At 44.7% G+C, this 22153-nt stretch overlaps 1 protein-coding gene across 1 annotated transcript in view; it reads right to left on the reverse strand.

Annotated features, from left to right (window-relative positions):
* Positions 1-2036: 2036 nt before the first annotated feature.
* LOC139570150 (wings apart-like protein homolog) overlaps positions 2037-22153 on the reverse strand; it is a 48374-nt gene continuing 28257 nt past the window's right edge. The window contains exons 11-20 of the mRNA XM_071391748.1: positions 21973-22084; positions 17135-17232; positions 16655-16731; positions 11730-11908; positions 11313-11428; positions 10351-10515; positions 8513-8732; positions 8207-8295; positions 5007-5102; positions 2037-4339 (exon numbers count right to left, since the gene is read on the reverse strand). Coding sequence (XP_071247849.1) covers positions 4274-4339; positions 5007-5102; positions 8207-8295; positions 8513-8732; positions 10351-10515; positions 11313-11428; positions 11730-11908; positions 16655-16731; positions 17135-17232; positions 21973-22084 — 1218 coding nt within the window. The 3' untranslated portion in view covers positions 2037-4273. The remainder of the gene's footprint in view (positions 4340-5006; positions 5103-8206; positions 8296-8512; positions 8733-10350; positions 10516-11312; positions 11429-11729; positions 11909-16654; positions 16732-17134; positions 17233-21972; positions 22085-22153) is intronic.

Below are 22153 nucleotides of genomic sequence, written 5' to 3' on the forward strand. Positions count from 1 at the left end.
TGACAAGTGTGTGCCTCTCTCCAACACTTGGCTCGTGCGTCCGGTTTGCGTCTTTTGTTGGTGATGGCAAACACTGAAAAGAAAAAGGTTTTCCCCTTTTACCCTCCACCGCTAATCCCGTCAGTGAAATTTGGTCTCATTTCTTCTTGTCTTGCTCTGACAGGCATGTATGCACTCCAATTTACCCTCGTCATGGGGGGGGGGGGCTCTAATCTACTCGTCCGGCGGGGTTTGATCGCAGGCCTGCCTCCTCGGTTCAATGAGACGCTTCATTAAGTTTAATATGAGGAGTGTGCCAACAACTGTCAGGACCTCCTACCACGTGTTGCTGGAGCTCGCCAACTATCCAACTCTGAGACCACTCTACAATATGTGTGTATTATTCATTTACAGATTTTTGGAGAGGCAGTTGTCAGAGCAAGGAAAGCGTGGGTTACCGAAGTTCTAATGTGCGCAGAGAAAATAGGGCCCACATCGCGTTAGTGGACAGCGCTAAATCGGATGAGATTATACACATTGCGTTTGTGGCCTGCCTGTCAGTTATCCTACTGTACATTTAGCTTTTTACATACATGTATTTATAATTATTTGACCCAAGGTTTTCCTTTCTCTCTTTAGTGAGCATAAGGCTACACCCTTGAATTCAATTATCCAGCCTACAAATCCATTTGTGACTATGTAAATGAAGGCCTAGGATTTCTCCCAAAGGTCTATTATTTCATAAAATCTATATTTTCCCATGGTTGCAATTATGAAAACGTTGTTTTTGGCGGGGTTTTGGGGGGGGGGGGGGCAGAGAAGATTTTAGCCTGCTGTGCCATTAGCCTATAGGATAAATATTAATAAAATAATTATTAGACAATGAGCTCTAAAAAAGTGGCCTGATCGCACTTCTGCCCAGAGCCAAGCCAAGCCCCATGCGCACAGCGATCACTCAGATGGACCTAATCCACTTTTGATGAACTTGGTTAATAAGACTTCCTGCTGACATTATCAAAGGGATCTAACTCTATTCATTACGCGCACACGACCCTTGCCACGCCCATAGCATCCTCACAAGCTCTGGCGTTTGTCAATAAATTCTCCCCTCACACCAGAAACTTTTTTAAGCCACGGGTCTAGAAGTTCAGTTACGTCTGCACTGTTGAATCTATACCCTAGTCAGGACAATGCAACGCCGCAAAAGTCTATTTGCGCCATACATCTCCAGAAACGCAGACACTGTTGCTGATTTGAAAGTGCAAGTGCATCCTATAGACATGCCACATGGAGCTCTTGTGCAGACCAGTTGGATAGAGGAGAGAGCAGAGCGCAGGAGCGAATGTGACACGTGCGCTATTGGGGAACTCAGATTGCCAGGGCTCGGATACATCGAACAGGACCAGAGCACCATCGACAGAGCGCAAAGGCGGCGGCGCATGGCTGCCAACGCCCGGGAGAGGAGGAGGATGCTCGGCCTCAATGTTGCCTTCGACCGGCTCAGGAGCGTTATCCCTAACCTGGAGAGCGACAAGAAGCTGTCCAAGTCAGAGACTCTTCAGATGGCGCAGATATACATATCGACGCTCAGCGACTTGTTGCAGGACAGGCCCTGCGTAGCGGAATTCAGCACCACTGAACTTGAGAGCACGGCGAATGTGGACACGGCCCCAACGGGAAGGCCAACAATGAACTCCACAGAAGAAGACGCAACTGTAAAACTACCTGGGCCAGGTACATACACTATATGTAGAGACAGTGGAAACGTGATGCGCGCGCCTTTCGAAGAACAGAAGACCGAGCTGCGAGGGTTTATGAACCTGTGGGAGAGAACTAGTGGCACAAAATAACTGATTGTATTTGTTTGTGCTTACTAATGTATATTTTTTCTTCATACAAAACATGTTGATTCTTGTTTGAAACCTTATGTAGATTATCTGGCTGAAGTAAAAACATATTTACGCATCAATATGAGCTTTATCTGAAAGCTTCGGCTTCTTTCGCATGTCCAAACGTACAGAAGTGTCCAAAAATACAAGAAGTATCAGACACCGGTATACTGAAAGTAGCAATTTTTATTCTAGTTAAAATTATATACAGGTAACCAAAGACATTCTTGAAATTAGTACAAAGATCATGTTCCTGCATTTGGCTTTGTATACCTTTTTAATCTGACTTTCAAATAACACAACTGAGAAATGCTGTATAAAATAAAAATAGGATTGGATTCAGAAAAGTAGTCTACCATTTCTAATTTCCAATAGGCAATATTTACAAATGTATTTACATTATTCCATTCATTTCCAGATTTGTGAATAAAGCTCTTGTAAACTTTAGAAGTGTTGAAATAGCTTAGAAAGTACTGATGAGGGTGTGTGTCAGCACAGCCATGAGAAACAAAACGACACGGAAATTACACACCAAATGAGAATAAATGCAACCTTAGAAAATAAAATCTTAGCCCCCCAACCTCAACATCCAAGCTGGGATAAAATTATTTTAGTTTTATGGGAGAAATCTATGGGAAACAGCATATGACCAATACAGTAGCTGACACTGTACTTAAGCCGATAGCAGTCCCAATCTAGCCTGAAATTAACAAAACTGAGAACAGCGGTTATGAAACTTAGATGGAGTATGGGTACAGCAACCACTAGAGGCTCGGTTCATGAATAGTCATCTTATCAGTTCTAGTACTTAGTTTGAAATGCTACAAATATGGTAGGCTTCCAGTCCCGTTGATTTATTATGTTTAAATTAATTGAGAAATCCTCAATAAAGCAATTGAAGCATTGCAGAGAAAAGGGGACTGGTTTGTATTTATTCAAAGACAGAAGTGTTGCTGGCGAGATCAGAAAACAATAATTTGTGAAGTGTTCTACAGCCTTCAAATTGGTAGGTGAAGCACTGTGGTCATTCAGACTAACAGAGGCTCTCCAGTCCAAATTAAAAGGCACAAACATCCATACTTTCCTGTTGGCCATAATTAATAATGATGGGGGTAAGTATAAGCTAAATTATGTAGTTCTCGTACATTAGTGAACACTACAGATGGGGACCACTTCAGGTCTGTCTTTGAAGAGCTAGAATCTCTGATAATATTGACTTGGACAGACCGAGAGGTGAGGGACTGACCAAACTAACAATTCTGTCTCACCCTCACCTCTTTGTGCACTTTGAAAGAGAACTGAAATCTATTCGAACTGGACAAAAATTGGTTGAATAAACGTCGTTGCCACATCATTTCAACAACAACAAAGTGTATGTGATGACGATGAATCAACGTGGAAAACTGATTGGATTTGCAAAAACTCATCAATCGGAAGGGCATTCCATCTATTGTTCACCCAACTTTGAACCTAAATCCAATGACGTAGTGAAATCTTGTTGATTTCACATTAGTTGACAACTCAACCAAATGTAACAGATATTGAACGGACGTCTGTGCCTGGTGGGTTCGACACCGTCCACTCAACCACAAAGAGGTTTTTAGAACACAAAAAAAGCGGAACGGTCGTGAAAGCAAAACAATGGCATCAGTGCAGCGGGGCTATGGGGCTCTGGAGGCTTTCAGCATTTCAAAGAAGGCTGAGAGCTCTGGCTCCTATTCCAGTTCTGTGGGTCACTGCCCAACTCTTTCTATGGATTCAGAGGGGGGGAATTCAGGCACTTTGATGACAATCGAAAGTTAACAGAGGAAGGAGGCAGGGAAAGAGCCATCTTTTACAGCAGACAGAAAACAAAACCCAAAACAAAAGGAGGAAATGATGTCACAGTCTGGCCCTTCCACAAAAACATGTCCAGGCAGATAGCTGTAATAAGGAGGGGAAATATTGATTTGGAATACAAGGAGTTTTTATATAAATGTACAACCTGAATAGCACAAGTGGGGAAATCAATTCAAGAAAAAAAATCATATTGAATGAATATCAATGAGTCAATCATAAATTATATTTTCATGAGGGAACAGAAATACCCAACGTTGAGAACAAAGTCAAGAATATAACGGGAGTTTTTGGGGATTTACTTCTCAGGTAATTCCAAGCAGACGTCATAATAATAGGAGAGGTGGAATGCTGAAACAGTGCTTCAGGCCTCACGTGTGTGAGGGGAGACCATCACAGTTTGTATAGTGAACGTGGGGATGACAATGATGATGATGGGTGGTCGTTATTAGCAGGCTGTGTGTGTGGTCTCTGGGGTAGGGTCCACCCAACTGTCCTGGTCTCTGTGTGTGGCGAGCGGTCAGTCCCAGTGTGATCAGCGTGGGCCCTTTCTGCAGAGCCAGGCCTCTCTAACAGTGCTCTAGATAGTCAATGACCCGAGAGATGGACTTCTGCCCTGCGGTGCCCACATCACACTATGTACAGGGGGGGAGAGAGAGAGAGGGGGAGAGAGAGAGGGGAGGAGGGAGGGTGAGTGAGTGAGTGGGAGAGAGAGCAGAGGTCAGTTACCACACACTGAAGCACTCTCCACACAACATGCCTATTTAGACATAAGGCTACAGGAACCAGAGGGGGATACTACTCATGAGCCTGTACAAGCTCAATGACACAATGAAGAAGCCACAATAAAGACATTTAAAAACAGACATTTTGCCTCCCGAGTGGCGCAGTGGTTTAAGGCACTGCATCGCAGTGCTTGAGGCATCACTACAAACCCGTTACGTCTGGGTTAGGGGAGGGTTTGGCTGGCCGAGATTTCCTTGTCCCATCGCACTCTAGCGACTCCTTGTGGCGGGCCGGGCACCTGCAAGTCGACTTCGGTCGCCAGCTGGATGGCGTTTCCTCCGACACATTGGTGCGGCTGGCTTCCGGGTTAAGCAAGCAGTGTGTCAAGAAGCAGTGCGGCTTGGCAGGGTCGTGTTTCGGAGGACGCATGGCTCTCGATCTTCGCATCTCCCGAGTGCGTAGGGGAGTTGCAGCAATGTGACAAGACTAACTACAAATTGGATATCACGAAATTGGGGAGAAAAGGGAGTAAAAAAAGTTGATAAAAACTGACTTTTTTTATGTGAGAGAACTTACTGTAAGATTCATGAAATTGAGGAATTTCTTGAGCATTTCTGTCATTATTGAGAAATCTCCTTTGGGCAGGCTTTCCCTCACAGTAGTCACATTCATCTGAAAGAGAAGACTATGAATCAGCATTGAAACCTTTGTTAGTTCTACTCATGTCCAATCTCTGATGATATACAATCACAACAGGCAGGTATAGAATGTCAGCGAACAGTAATTCTAGTGATAAACTAATCTCCATGTCCAAATCATCTCTTCGAGGGAAGATGCACCAGAACCGTAGCCACCATAACCAAGGTTGGTTGTGCGCAGTGGATTACATGCTGGGTGCCAACGAACGGTGGTGATACAACATGTAGAATCGTCGAGAAAAGAAAATGATAGCCGATGTTCTGTGGTCAGAGGTGCTAGAATGGCCGGTCCACTCAGCCATCCATCTCTCTGATGCGGTTCCTCCATTAAAAGCAGTATTCAGTTAGTTTAGGCTAAAAACTAGGAATTCATTCATTGGAACTTGTCCAGTCCTTCTAGTGAACCCAAGTAGTTATTTTGTTTGATATATGTTTTTGTTTTATTACAGATAACAGAGGTAGCGAGTAAAAGTTGGAGAGAGCGCTGAAAGAACAATGAGCCGGGTTTGGACCCATTATGGCAGTAGTACGTATTCTACAGGCATTGCGCCTAGGACCGCTAGACCAGCCAGGCCACAGTCATTTTGTTTTAAGACAAAAGTCTTGTTTAAAGTCTGTTTACGAGATAGAACACAGAGCCCTGTCCAGATAAAAGCTACAGCCTGGGACTGGTACAGGTTTATCAGAGGGATAACGTCCATGGCACATCAATCACAACCTAACTGCCCTATGGGAGACTCAGTGAGAGAGAGTCCATTACTGCAGATGTACTGAGCTCTCAAGGCATCATTGGATCGCTAATAACATCTTCAAAAGAGAAATAGCCATTAAATCCGGAATAACATTATCATAGCTTTTATTTTCCTTTCCCACAGTCGGCCGTGAAACTTTTAAGACGGCAATTTTGAAGGAAACCATTGATGGTCCCTGAGAGAGGCTTTAAAATGACACAGATGACGGATGTTTATTACAGACGTTCGAACGAGGCATCGCAGACCAGTCAACTTGTCTAAATGGTGATGTGGGTATTTGAAGTGAACGTTGGGTACATGAGAAAACGACAGTCGAGTTTAACATGCATAATGGGGTGACCTCAGCACTAGCGATGCTGTACACAATGGATTCGTTCGCCTTACCTACGTCTGGATAAATGGCCAAAATGCAATGTACAGTGCATTCAGAAAGTGTTCAGACCCCTTGACTTTTTCTTTTCCACATTTCGTGACATTACAGCCTTATTCTAAAATGGATTAAAATGGGTGTTTTCCATCCTCAATCTACACAATACCCCATAATGACAAAGCAAAAACAGGTTTTTAGAAATGTTGGCTAATGTATTAGGGAAAAAAAGAAATATCACAAGTATTCAGACCCTTTACTCAGTACTTTGTTTAAGCACCTTTGGCAGCGATTATAGCATCAAGTCTTCCTGGGTATGACGCTACAAGCTTGGCACATCTGTATTTGGGTAGTTGGTCCCATTCTTCTCTGCAAATCCTCTCAAGGTCTGTCAGGTTGGATGGGGAGCGTCGCTGCACAGCTATTTTCAGGTCTCTCCAGAGATGTTCAATCGGGTTGAAGTCCAGGACACTCTAGGACCTTGAGACTCGTTCTGAAGCCACTCCTGCATTGTCTTAGCTGTGTGCTCAGGGTCGGTGTCCTGTTGGAAGGTGAACCTTCGCCTCAGTCTGAAGTCCTGAGCCGTCTCAAGCAGATTTTCATCAAGGATATCTGTACTTTGCTCCGTTCATCTTTCCCTCAATCCTGACAAGTCTCCCAGTCCCTGCCACTAAAAAACATCCCCACAGCATGATGCTGCCACCACCATGCTTCACTTTAGAGATGGTGCCAGGTTTCCTCCAGACATGACGCTTGGCATTCAGGCCAAAGAGTTCAATCTTGGTTTCATCAGACCAGAGAGTCTTGTTTCTTATGGTCTGAGTCCTTTAGGTGCCTTTTGGAAAACTCCAAGGGGGCTGTCATGTGCCTTTTACTGAGGAGTGGCTTCCGTCTGTTCACTCTACCATAAAGGTCTGATTGGTGGAGTGCTGCAGAGATGGTTGTCCTTCTCCACAGAGGAACTCTGGAGCTCTGTCAGAGTGACCATCGGGTTCTTGGTCACCTCCCTGACCAAGGCCCTTCTCCCCCGATTGCTCAGTTTAGCCGGGCGGCCAGCTATAAGAAGAGTCTTGGTGGTTCCAAACGTCTTCCATTTAAGAATGATGGAGACCACTATGTTCTTGGGGACCTTCAATACTGCAGACATTTTTTGGTACCCTTCCCCAGATCTGTGCCTCGACACAATCCTATATGGGAGCTCTACGGACAATTCCTTCAACCTCATGGCTTGGTTTTTGCTCTGACATTACCTATATAGACAGGTGTGTGTCTTTCCAAATCATGTCCAATCAATAGAATGTATCACTGGTGGACTCCAATCAAGTAGTAGAAAAATCAGAAGGATGATCACTGGATACAGAATGTACCTAAGCTCAATTTTGAGTCTCATAGCAAAGGGTCTGATTACTTATGGAAATAAGTTCTGTTTTGAATTTTATATAAATGTATAAAAACGTATAGAAACCCGTTTTCAATGTCATAATGGGGTATTGTGTGTAGATTGATGAGGAAAACAAATAATTTAATCAATTTTAGAATAAGGCTGTAACTTAACAAAATGTGCAAAAAGGGAAGGAGTCTGAATACTTTCCAAATGCACTGTAAACTGTAGCCTAAAGTCCGCGTGTCTAATAAACAAGGCCAAACTAGGTCTATGCAACCCATTATGTGATGTGACCTTGTCTCATTGCTTCAACATGAAGGGCTGCATCGGTTCAGGGTTAGACAGTTGTGTAGAGAACGAATCAACGATTTCACTGTTATTATCGACATTCGTTATGTTTCTTTATTCATCTCTTATCTCGCCTATTGCTTGTGTTTTTATCATTTAAATGATTTTCTGTAAAGTGTGTTTCCGATTTGAACTGCAATTTAAATAACAGTTTATTTGATTATGTAGAGCAGCCATGCCACTCAGACACAGTGCGAGTGTCAGGAGTGGGAGGAGAGTGTCCTTACCGGACTCCCCTGACAGAGACAGCCCAGTAGCAGTGCTGTGTAGGAGGCCACTATGCTGTCCTCCATGTGCTTCCCAGCATGCTGAAGAGCTGCAGCAGGAAGGGATGGAGGGAGAAGGGAGAAAGTGTCAGCCGCCCAAATATTCATAGAATAACCAATACAGCTCCTAACCTATAATCCAAACATGCATTCCTCTGAATCTCTTTTCAGAGTTACCTAGATGCCATTATGTATCTATTACATTACACTCAGTTAGTTAGATTGTATTGATTTATTTTGAGTTTATTTAACCAAGTAGGTCATTACCTTTGGTAAGGTCTATCTCCTCGTTCTCTTCCTCTTTCTTGGCCTTCTCTTTCTCGCTGACGGCGTTGGCGATGTTGTTCTCTGAGGCCACCCATTGGATCTCGCCACCCGACTCTTGCCACTCGCCGCTCTGGTCCAGCTTGGGCTTGGGCACATCGTTGATGAAGTCATCCGTCTCCGCCTCTGCCGCTATGGCCGCTTGCTCCCGCTGGAGGAAGAGCTGAGGGCACAAACGCATTCGGGTCAGAAAAGGTCGCACGTGCATATAAATCAGTAATCAACTCATCCATAAAAAAAATCCAATGAAATGTTATTTGTCACATGAACCAAATACAACAGGTGTAGACTTTACCACAATACTTACTTACGAGCACTTTCCCAACAATGCAGAGTTAAAAAGTTTTTTAAAAATGTAGAAAAAGAAGGAAATAGTAACAATAATGAGGCTATATACAAGGAGCACCGGTACTGAGTCAATGTGCAGGGGTACGAGGTAGTTGAGTTAATATGTACATGTGGGTAGGGGTAAAAGTGACTAGGCAATCAGGATAGATAATAAAACAGAGTAGCAGCAGTGTAATGTGAAGAGTGAAATAGTGTGAAAGTGTGTTTGGCGTCAACATGCATGCATGTGTGTGTGTGAGCGGATGTAGTCTGTGTGTGTGTTGGAGTGTCAGTGTAGTATCTGAGCGTGGGTAGATTTCAGTGAGTGTGCATAGAGCCATTGCAAGAGAGATAAAAAGGGGGTTAACGCAAATAGTCTATGTAAGGGATAATCAACGAGGGGCTATGAGTTCTCTGGAAAATAATGAACGGCGTGGAACTGACCTCCCACAGAGATGCATTATTTTCCAGACAACTCATAGCCCCGAGCTGATTATCCCTTTTATACCATGGCTATAATTTAACACATTTACTGCTGTTAATGTGTTTATTTGCAGGTAGACATGTGTTCAACATCCACTGAAGTAGCTAGCAAGTTTACTAGATAGCGACAGTAGTTGCCTAGACAACCAAAACCAGCAGTCCTAGCTATTATGAAAATTTTATTCAACAATGTTTTCAATTTGACTTTTGCTTTTCAAAAGCAGCTCAAACAGAGCATAGCCATTGAAATCTACCGTGCAAATAAACCATGTGTTATAGGGAAATAATGCACGCTCTAGAATGCACATCAAGCCAATCAATATTCAACAATGCCATGGTATAAATCCATTTATAAACAGGGTGGTTCGAGCTCTGAAGGCTGATTGGCTGACAGCCGTGGTATATTAGGGGTATGACAAAACATGTATTTTTACTGCAATAATTGCGTTGGTAACCAGTTTATAATAGCAAATAGGGCTATCTTCTGTATACCAACCCTACCTTGTCACAACAACTGATTGGCTCAAACGCATTAAGGAAAGAAATTCCACAAATGAACTTTTAACAAGGCACACCTGTTAATTGAAAAGCATTCCAGTTGACTAACTCATGATGCTGGTTGAGAGAATGCCAAGAGTGTGCAAAGCTGTCATCAAGGCCAAGGGTGGCTACTTTGAAGAATCTCAAATATATTTTGATTTGTTTAACACTTTTTTGGTTACTACATAATTCCAAATGTGTTATTTAATAGTTTTGATGTCTTCACTATTATTCTACAATGTAAGAAAGCAGTAAGAAAAAACCCTTGAATGAGTAGGTGTCCAAACTTTTGACTGGTACTGAATATATAACTCCAATAATATATATTATTCCATATCTATGCCTACGAGATCGCATTATTGCTCATTGAAGTGTATGAGGTCTCTATACGACCTATGAACCCACAAACAGCCCTCAGTTCTCTAACCCACCTGCACCAGGGCAGCGATGGCAGTGAGCGATCCTTCTGTCTTGAGCTCCTCTTTGTCAGCCACCAGGACAGAGTTGAAGGGAGCTCCTCCATCCATCGCCATCTCCACCAGGCAGTAGCGGTTCCTGGCACTGTACTCCACCAGGTTGATCAGCAGGCCCAGCCCCTGGAGAATCATCACACTTCAGACTGGAGAAATACACACACACACCTACCTACACAAACCCCACCCATCCTACACAACCCCCCCCCCCCCCCCCTCCCTCCTACACAAACACCCCCCCCCGACACACAAACCCCCCCCTCCGACACACAAACACCCCCCCCTCCTACACCCCCCCCCCTCCTACACAAACCCCCCCCCCCTCCTACACAAACACACCTCCCCCTCCTACACAAACACACCCCCCTCCTACACAAACACACCACCCCTCGCTACACAAACACACCCCCCTCCTACACAAACACACCCCCCTCCTACACAAACACACTCCCCATCCTACACAAACACACCCCCCTCCTACACAAACACACCCCCTCCTACACAAACACACCCCCCTCCTACACAAACACACTCACCCCCTACACACCCACACCCTCCTACACACCCACACCCTCCTACACACCCACACCCCTCCTACACACCCACAAACACCCCCCCCCCACACAAACACACCCACCCCCCCACACAAACACACAAACCCCCCACACACACACAAATCCCCCACACACAAACACACCACTCTACACAAACACCCCCACACAAACACCCCCTCCCCTACACACCCACCCCCTCCTACTCCCCCACCCCCACCCCCCCTACTACATACCACACAAATACACCCCCCCACACACACAAACACTCCCTCCTACACCCCCCCCCCCCCCCTACACAAACACACACACCCCCCCAGCCACACCCGCCCCCCCTACAAACCCACACCCCCACTACATCCCCCTCACCAGTACGCGAATGTCGAACCTCCTCTCCTGAGGAAGGTACTGTGGGACCCGGAGCACACAGTTCAACGATGTCATCATCATGTCCTCCTGTTCGCCTGTCTTCGTGCTTCCCCATTCTACACACACGGGGCAGAACAGTCATCATGGGGCCTCATCAACAGTTATGTGCATAACACATATTTTGGAAGCCGAATTTCTTTAGGGGTCAAATTAAAAAGCATTAACGCACTTCTGTGAAGGAGCGGCGAGTGCCCAAGATAGTGTAGGTATGCTTATGTCCTCAATAACCATAATCATTTACGACCACCAGTGGCGTTGGTACCGTCTGCTCATTCTGTGTCCAGATGATACTGTGTGAGCCACGGAGTGTGTGTGTCTCTATATTGAAGTGTGTGTGTGCGCGCGCACGACTCTCACCATTGTCGTGGGTGAGATTTAGCAGCACGCCGATGATGGCCCTCATGCAGTCCCCCAAGGCTTTGCCCACGTTGCTGTGGCTGGCGTAGGGCAGGGCGGTGCCCGCCAAACACAAGGCGCTGTTCACTCCCATCTCCCGGCTATAGCGCTGGATCATCTCCTCACAGTGCCACAGGGCCCTGTCAACCCCCCCACACAGGGAAAATGGATTATTCATTATGTACCAAGGACCAAGCAAGCACAACAGTATTGAACCAGAGGTAGTCAGCTATATAGCGCACTTCCATTTAAGGCCCCTTTACGTCCACCCAAGTTTGAAGATTCTCATATTTCAGCATTGAACTTTTAGCCTTCTGATGTCGTGCTGGGAGATAATAGCCTTAATATTTGATGGGAGGATTGTTTGGCTGACAGACTGGACTGAAAGGGTCTGGAAGACAGCTCTGGAGGGACTTGATACTGAATTAAACACTACCACAACGGCAGTGTGTGTCTGGCAAATAAGCTTCAAAGATGTCTTCAGGGCAACAATTCTTCCTATTGGGTTTTTGTATTATTCAGACAACGCGGAAAAGCTAGTGCTTGTAAACCAATGAAAAACTGGTATGAAATGATTTGAATGCAGTAACACACGTTTCCATTGTGTCTCTTTACATATACAATGGGGTCCGAAATGATCGACTCCCTTGATAAAGATGAGCCATAATGACTGTATAAAATACACAATTCAAATACTGAGCTATATATATTTCATGCAAAAAAAGGGGGAAATTAAATTGTATACTAATTCAATTGCTCAGAGAAAGAGATTTTTGAGAGAAAAAAACAAACAAAGGTATTGGGTCAAAATTAGACACCCCTAAAGATTCTTATAAAGTAGTCAAATGTTTTGTATTTTATGTCATATTCCTAGCACCCAATGACTACAGAAAGTTTGTGACTCCACAAACTTGTTGGATGCATTTGCAGTTTGTTTTGGTTGTGTTTCAGATTATTTTGTGCCAAATAGAAATGGTAAATTTGTAATTTTTGAGTAACTTTTATTGTAAATAAGAATAGAATGTTTCTAAATCCTTCTACATTCATGTGGATGTTACCATGATTACAGATAATGCTGAACGATTGGTGAAAGTTAAGAGGGTCAAAGACCATCACCCGCCAGAAGCGCTAACCTCTCACCATTACCAATAACGGGAGGGTTAGCATGTCTTGGTGGTATCATCTTCGACCCTCTAATTTCCTCATGCATCATTTTTCCCGATTCATTCAGGATTATCCGTAATGGTAGCATTCACATGAAATGTAGAAGAGTTAAGAAACATTCCATTGCTATTTACAATAAGAGTGACTCCAAAATGACAATACATTATTTAGCATTCATTTTGACTGAGCACAAAATGTATAACCAAAATGAACTGCAAATGCATCCAACAAGTTTGTAGAGTCACAAGCTTGATGTATTCAATGCATGCTAGGAATATGGCATCAAATACTAAAAATGTTTGAGTACTTTAAAAAAAATCTGAGAAATTGTTTTAGTCTTAAATAATATACTTCCCAATTTTTTGGAGCATACAATATAGCTCAGTATTTGTGGGGGTATATACACTGCTCCAAAAAATAAAGGGAACACTTAAACAACACAATGTAACTCCAAGTCAATCACACTTCTGTGAAATCAAACTGTCCACTTAGGAAGCAACACTGATTGACAATAAATTTCACATGCTGTTGTGCAAATGGAATAGACAAAAGGTGGAAATTATAGGCAATTAGCAAGACACGCCCAATAAAGGAGTGGTTCTGCAGGTGGTGACCACAGACCACTTCTCAGTTCCTATGCTTCCTGGCTGATGTTTTGGTCACTTTTGAATGCTGGCGGTGCTTTCACTCTAGTGGTAGCATGAGACGGAGTCTACAACCCACACAAGTGGCTCAGGTAGTGCAGCTCATCCAGGATGGCACATCAATGCGAGCTGTGGCAAGAAGGTTTGCTGTGTCTGTCAGCGTAGTGTCCAGAGCATGGAGGCGCTACCAGGAGACAGGCCAGTACATCAGGAGACGTGGAGGAGGCCGTAGGAGGGCAACAACCCAGCAGCAGGACCGCTACCTCTGCCTTTGTGCAAGGAGGAGCACTGCCAGAGCCCTGCAAAATGACCTCCAGCAGGCCACAAATGTGCATGTGTCTGCTCAAACCGTCAGAAACAGACTCCATGAGGGTGGTATGAGGGCCCGACGTCCACAGGTGGGGGTTGTGCTTACAGCCCAACACCGTGCAGGACGTTTGGCATTTGCCAGAGAACACCAAGATTGACAAATTCGCCACTGGCGCCCTGTGCTCTTCACAGATGAAAGCAGGTTCACACTGAGCACGTGACAGACGTGACAGAGTCTGGAGACGCCGTGGAGAACGTTCTGCTGCCTGCAACATCCTCCAGCATGACCGGTTTGGCGGTGGGTCAGTCATGGTGTGGGGTGGCATTTCTTTGGGGGGCCGCACAGCCCTCCATGTGCTCGCCAGAGGTAGCCTGACTGCCATTAGGTACCGAGATGAGATCCTCAGACCCCTTGTGAGACCATATGCTGGTGCGGTTGGCCCTGGGTTCCTCCTAATGCAAGACAATGCTAGACCTCATGTGGCTGGAGTGTGTCAGCAGTTCCTGCAAGAGGAAGGCATTGATGCTATGGATTGGCCCGCCCGCTGGGAGGAGATCCCTCAGGAGACCATCCGCCACCTCATCAGGAGCATGCCCAGGCGTTGTAGAGAGGTCATACAGGCACGTGGAGGCCACACACACTACTGAGCCTCATTTTGACTTGTTTTAAGGACATTACATCAAAGTTGGATCAGCCTGTAGTGTGGTTTTCCACTTTAAATTTTGAGTGTGACTCCAAATCCAGACCTCCATGGGTTGATAAATTAGATTTACATTGATAATTTTTGTGTGATTTTGTTGTCAGCACATTCAACTATGTAAAGAAAAAGGTATTTAATAAGAATATTTCATTCATTCAGATCTAGGATGTGTTATTTTAGTGTTCCCTTTATTTTTTTGAGCAGTGTATTTATTTTAAATACAGTCATTATTGCTCATCTTTATTAAGGGTGTCAATTTCGGACTCCACTTTAGACATACGCCTACACCATTAGGCAGACAGCATCCCCGACAATACATTTTAAAAAAGGCAGTGCGAAGCGGGAGAGAACTGAGGGTGAATTTAACCATAACAAAAGGTTAGCAACAGACGTGCATGACTGCAGCATGGCTAACCAGCAGCAAAACAGCTTCATGCAAAATAAAAAAAATAATGAGATTTGAAATAATGGGGGATCATCCGTTAAGGCAGAGAGGAGAGCAGAGGCAATATATTATTTTGGGGGAGCTGTTAATGAGGGCCTCTGCGCTGCTGTGTACTGCTGTGTGGCTCGACCCCTCTGATTTCTCCCCCCGTAATCGAATTAGCGCGGCCGGCTGAATGCGGCTAATGAAGCTGCTGTGTGCGATGTGAGAGCGGCTCTTTGTTGACCCAGTCGAAGAGGCCTCCTGGCTGGGGGTGCAAGGATAGTTCACCAGGGGTGACGCAGGGGTTAGGAACCTGAGCAGAGCGACCAAGGCCCTGGCTGCAGGCAACGAACCCTGCCTGGGGCAGGGCTAATTCAGTTATAAAGACGGAGAACAGTGGCTGTGGTGGGACGAGGGGTGGAGGGGCTGGGGCACTGGAACGATTGGGGGGTGGCTAAACCATACGAGGGGAGAGAGGGGGGTATTGAAAGGGAGATGGTAGGTAAGGCAAACGCATACGGGGCAGAGTTTGCTTTACAGACAGGCATAGGAGCAGGGCGAGGGGGGAATGCTGTGATTGACAATGTCAAAACGGAACCCAACACACAGCATAATGAAAACGGACATTTCCCAATACAGCTGCATACAGACACTTTTGTACATGAATTACTCTTTTAACACAATGTAGTGTTGGTGAGGAGTCCGGTGTATTTCTGTAGCCAAAGAAGACTGAATTGTGTGGGTGTTAGTGGGCCACTATATGACATGCATCCAAAATGGCACCCTATTCCTTATAAAAGCGAACAACTTTTGAACAGGGCCCCCATGTAGGGAACCGGATGACCCCTCAACCTCATGACCAGGGCCCCCATGTAGGGAACCGGATGACCCCTCAACCTCATGACCAGGGCCCCTATGTAGGGAACCGGATGACCCCTCAACCTCATGACCAGGGCCCCTATGTAGGGAACAGGATGACCCCTCAACCTCATGACCAGGGCCCCTATGTAGGGAACAGGATGACCCCTCAACCTCATGACCAAGGCCCCCATGTAGGGAACAGGATGACCCCTCAACCTCATGACCAGTGCCCCCATGTAGGGAACAGGATGACCCCTCAACCTCATGACCAGTGCCTCCATGTAGGGAACAGGATGACCCCTCAACCTCATGACCAGTGCCTCCATGTAGGGAACAGGATGACCCCTCAACCTCATGACCAGTGCCCCCATGTAGGGAACAGGATGACCCCTCAACCTCATGACCAGGGCCCCCATGTAGGGAACCGGATGACCCCTCAACCTCATGACCATGGCCCCTATGTAGGGAACCGGATGACCCCTCAACCTCGTGACCAGGGCCCCTATGTAGGGAACCGGATGACCCCTCAACCTCGTGACCAGGGCCCCTATGTAGGGAACCGGATGACCCCTCAACCTCGTGACCAGGGCCCCTATGTAGGGAACCGGATGACCCCTCAACCTCATGACCAGGGCCCCTATGTAGGGAACCGATTGACCCCTCAACCTCAATGAGATGCTGTCTGGCGATACAGGTGATAAATGCAATATGCATTAAGCTCCAGACTGTGTAACACACAATGTGTGTGTGTGTGTGTGTGCATCCATACAGGCCACTTACTTGGCTGAAGAGCAGATAAGCTGGGAGTCCTTATAAGCGATCAGGTAGCCCTGGTTCTCTGGGTTGTGAACAGTTACCTGCACAGAGCAACAACAGAGTTAGAGGAAATACAACACTTTATCTCAAATCAAGTGAACGCATTACTGCACACAGAGCCCCTTCTAGAAGACTCCCACTGGATTCACTGAGTTGATCAATAAGCGCAGGCTTAGTGCCAGGTTAGCACACACACACACACTAATCTAGCCTCAGCAGACCTGCAATCTAAACCTTCACTCTGTACTCGGGCTGAGATTGAAACCGAGCAAAACTGTAGGCTTAGGAGGCATGAGCAGCTGTTACTAAGATCAATGTTTCCCATGGATACTTTATAAATGGCATTAAATAAGATCTAGCAAGCGCTATGAGCGGGGCCCCGATTAGGAATCCAGCCTTCTGGTGGCCAGAAGTGTTGTCCAAGACATTAGTATGTGTACTCACGCTCTCCAACACCCGTAGACACCTCTCGGCTCCCCACAGTGACGCCATCAGCTTCTCCTCGTCATCCTCGTGGCTCAGGTTCTCCACACATTCTTTTACTGCAGAAACAAGAAAACTCGGTTCAACCACAACCACCTAAAATCAGGTAAGAGTTCGACCAAAACAATGGAAACGCCACGTCATGGCCACGTCCGCCCTTGGGGGATAGATCCAACATCTCCTCATTGCTGGTCATCAAAATTAGCCTACATTAAGGCTATTCTTTATTAGTGATTAAAAAAAACATATCACAATATTATTTTGGACGATATCAGAGCAATACTGTAACTCAAAGTAAAAAAGTTGCTAGGTAGCGTTAGCTAGTGCTAGTCGGTTGTGCCTGCGCCAAAACACCGGTATTTATCATCCTATAGCTTGTTCTCCATCTTTTTAAATAGTGAGCCAACATGTTTTCAGCACTTTTATTTCCATGACTGACCAAAATGAAATTTCTCCTTTCCGCTCATCTCTGCAGCAGACATAGTGAGCAATATGTTTGGAACATCAAATCGCAGTATCGAATCGCAACACATATAGAATCGTGAGAATCTCAATACATATCGGCATCGAAGTATGGTAATAATATATTGTGAAGTCCCTGGCAACTCCCGGCTCCATTGTTCATATGTGTATTTCACATTACGGTGGGGTAAAAATCTGACTATAATGCTGGTATGGATGGCTCAGTCTCCATAGCAACGGCTCCGCTTGGGCTGCTCTGCTCAATGAAGAGACATAAGAGAGCCGTTAACGACTTGTCACTCAAAACTCAGACAAAACTCAAGGAAAATTTTCTGTGAAATAATCTCCCCCTATATTTCACAAGGTTGAAGCACTTCTTGCATCATGTTCTGATCTTAATGAGACATGACTATATAACTCTTAATCAGAGCGACTTGAACAGGCTCTACCCGGCCCTAACGTGCTGTATAATGTCAGGGTCCTTTGGGCTCGGGGAGCAGAGCTCTAATGTCAACCCCAATACGTTCATGTCATCGCCACCAATCAACCGCATTACACCTAAGAACGACTTCAAATACCACCACCGATTTCCAGTGGTGTAAAGTACTTAAGTAAAAATTACTACTTAAGTCGTTTGAGGTACCAGTACTTTATATTTGACAACTTTTACTTCCCCAAATTCCTAAAGAAAATCATATACCATTTAAACGTTTACCCATAAACCACTTGAGTGTTGCTTTAGCAGTATGCTTAGGGTCATTGTTCTGCTGGAAGGTGAACCTCCGTCCCAGTCTCAAATCTCTGGAAGACTGAAACAGGTTTCCCTCAAGAAATTCCATGTATTTAGCGACATCCATCATTGCTTAAATTCTGACCAGTTTCCCAGTCCCTACCGATTAAAAACATCCCCACAGCATGATGCTTCACTGTGGGGATGGTGTTCTTTGGGTGATGAGAGGTGTTGGGTTTGCGCCACACATAGCGTTTTCCTTGATGGCTAAAAAGCTCAATTTTAGTCACATCTGACCAGAGTACCTTCTTCCATATGTTTGGGGAGTCTCCCACATGCTTTTTGGCGAACACCAAATGTGTTTGCTTAAAAGGAAAAAAATAAGCAATGGCTTTTTTTCTGGCCACTCTGTGGAGTGTACGGCTTAAAAAGTGGTCTTATGGACAGATACTCCAATCTCCGCTGTGGAGCTTTGCAGCTCCTTCAGGGTTATCTTTGGTCTGTTGCCTCTCTGATTAATGCCCTCCTTGCCAGGTCCATGAGTTTTGGTGGGCGGCCCTCTCTTGGCAGGTTTGTTGTGGTGTCATATTCTTTCCATTTTTTAATAACGGATTTAATGGTGCTCTGTGGGATGTTCAAAGATTCATATATTTTTTTATAACCCAACCCTGATATGTACTTCTCCACAACTTTGTCCCTGACCTGTTTGGAGAGGTCATTGGTCTTCATGGTGCCGCTTGCTTGGTGGTGCCCCCTTGCTTAGTGTTGCAGACCCTGGGGCCTTTCAGAACAGGTGTATATATACTGAGATCATGTGACAGATTGCACACAGGTGGACTTTATTGAACTAATTATGTGACTTCTGAAGGTAATTGTTTGCACCAGATCTTATTTAGGGGCTTCATAGCAAAGGGGTGAATACATATGCATGCATCACTTTTCCGTTTTTTATTTAAATTTTAAAACAAGTTACTTTTTCATTTCACTTCAACAATTTGGACAATTTTGTGTATGTCCATTACATGAAATCCAAATAAAAATCTATTTATATTACAGGTTGTTATACAATAAAATAGGAAAAACGCCAAGGGGGATGAATACTTTTGCAAGGCACTGTAGTGACAGATTTTATGAATATCCACCTCATTTGACCAGCTTTTTTTTTTTTTGAATAGGCACCAATCACTGCGTCTGTGTTCTATCCCCCGACAGTCTGTGTTCCATTGATCTCTTACCCCATCCATTCTGGTATCGCTGAGCCAAAATGTCCACCCAGCTACAACTCCTTTTAAGAACTTTGTTTCATTGTGTTATGGAATATGCTAGGTAGATGGCAGACTACAGCTTACTACCACTTCCACACTTCATTCCCCCCTGGTGGCAGCAGCAACCTTGTCCAGATGTTGAGCCTGGTTGATAAGCACTTTAGGTGCTGCCAATTAGGGTGATCGTGAATAAGTGTCCAAGCTGTGGGTTTGTTTGGTGGCCATTTCGTTCGATGTTTAGTCAGGCATTGCACTGATGCCGGAAAATAAAAGGAAATTCACATGAGCACCACAATGTCTACTCCACACATGCTCTATCAAGGTTTCCCAGCAGGGTTTATCAAGGTTTCCAAAGCACACAGCTTTGACCCACTACAGTAGCTATGTTAGTCTATTGTACTTCAAACAATGTGTAGGCAGGTTGCTTAAGATAAACGATCTCAAACTGTTGGTCTCTCAAGTATCCACCGTTCTCTTCTCCGTAGAAGCAAGACGTGCACACTAGTACACACACACACCACACTCCCTGTCTATAGCCACTCAACAATGCTCTTTTAAGAGCAATGTAATAAGTGAAAATAAGCAGACCGTGTGCACCGGTGCGTGTTGGGGCTGGGAGCGGGGTGTCAAAACGTCTCCTCCGAGGCAAACCCAGGACCTTCAGATCTCGGTGACATTAAACGTTAAGCTACGAACCCCGTCATGAACGAGTTAACTTGAAACTATTTACAACGGACAGTCTGGTAATGACAGGAAGCTTTCGTTGCACAATGTTTCTGTTGTTCATTCACTCAGTACTGATTGAACGTTGATTTCTCTTGCTTGGTAAAAAAGAGAAAAAGTCTAAAATCAGTTGTGTTGAAAACAGTCACACAGCCAACCAAGTTACCAAGCATGGCATCATCCTTTGAATATGCAAAGGTCACGCAAGCAAGCAATGATGTTTGTGTTGTTTAACCTGGGTGCACACCCACCCCCCTGGATACTTTTTACTAGGATGGCAACTTCAGGTTTTAGAGAACACACTGAAAAGTAACTTGACACTGATTGTAATCCACGTGTTGCGCTGACTATGACAATAAGAAAATTGAGTTGACAGAGGGAGTGTACTGAATCAATGCATAAGGTAAGGGCTGTAACATTAGCTAGCTACATGGCTAAGCAAGCCAGATTGACCAGTGTATGGAGTAACGTTAGCTAACGTAAGATGAACAACACCCATTGCATGTTTTATACATTAGCAGCGTGGCAGTTTCCCAAAGTTTGGTGTTGACTATGAACTTTACTTACTTTAACTAGCTGTGCTTTGTGGAAGAATGTCAAAATACAGCAAGCGTTAGAGCCTTGTTGGCTTGTAGCTAGCTAACGTTACTGGCTAATGTTAGTTGGCTACCTTACTGGCAATATGGCGAATATCCTTGGTTGCTCTTATGTGTGTTTGTGCTTTGATTACATGCAAGTGTCAAGGCCAACAGTTTAAACAGATGACTTCGGCCATGTGAAAAACCTTCCATAGCAAAATAAAGCTAGCATCCTTTGCTTGTAGCTTGCCTCTCATCCGAGTGATGTTAGCTAGCTAATAGCACTGTTGCTGCGTAATCCAACTGCTTTCGTTCGGTTTTTGAACTCAGTTTCGGCTGAAAATACCTTAGCATTGTCAGAAATGCGGCAAAAAGGTAGCACCTTGTTGGTTCTTAAAGACAGAAATGAGCACGTAAGCGATAAATTATACATTTAATAAAAACTGTTACACCTACAAACTTAGTCAATCTAAAAAAAACTTGGCTAACTTTATGTACGCTACATTCTCTTTTTAATTCAAAGTCTAGAATTTGAGGTAAGCGAGCGCAGAAAATACTAAATTGCTAAAAGTCCGATGTGTGGTTGTTGGTAACAGCCAGACTGCTCATGACGAGAGGCGGGGAGTGTGTTGTGTCCCTCCAATTGAATTGATTTGCGAATATTCGACATTGGTGTCATATTGGCTTAGATATAATGGTAGGGAGATTTGAATTTAACATTGAGCTTCAACCAATGCCATATTGAACATTAGTATACTGCCACATAGTGATTCCACCATTTGGGATCTCCTTGATTTCCCCACAGGTAGTCATGAGTGAGCTTCATCAGGGCTGTCTGTACCCAGACAAACACAATGAAAAAGTAACACACATAAAATACTAATACCATTCAATAAGAATGCATTTTTTGTCATACCAACAATGCATTTGGAATCTAATCGAATTGTCAGCTCCTAGGATCAGGGGAACAACCCTTTCGGGGTGTTTAGCCTAGACACAGAAAACACACTTTCAGGGTAATGTGGTGTAGGTCTAGCTCACCTTTATCCACTATGTGGTCCAGGCCTCCCAGAAGCCTTAGCTCCTCTTTAAACCAGTCCCCGGCCCGCTTGGAGGTCAGCGATAACAAGGTCTCCATGGCTAAATGCCCCGTCTGCGTGCGCAAACACATACACAGGGAGTAATGAAAACACATTTTACATCACACATACAGGGTATAAAT

Source organism: Salvelinus alpinus, chromosome 3 (assembly GCF_045679555.1).
Source record: "Salvelinus alpinus chromosome 3, SLU_Salpinus.1, whole genome shotgun sequence".
Taxonomy (NCBI): Eukaryota; Metazoa; Chordata; class Actinopteri; order Salmoniformes; family Salmonidae; genus Salvelinus; species Salvelinus alpinus.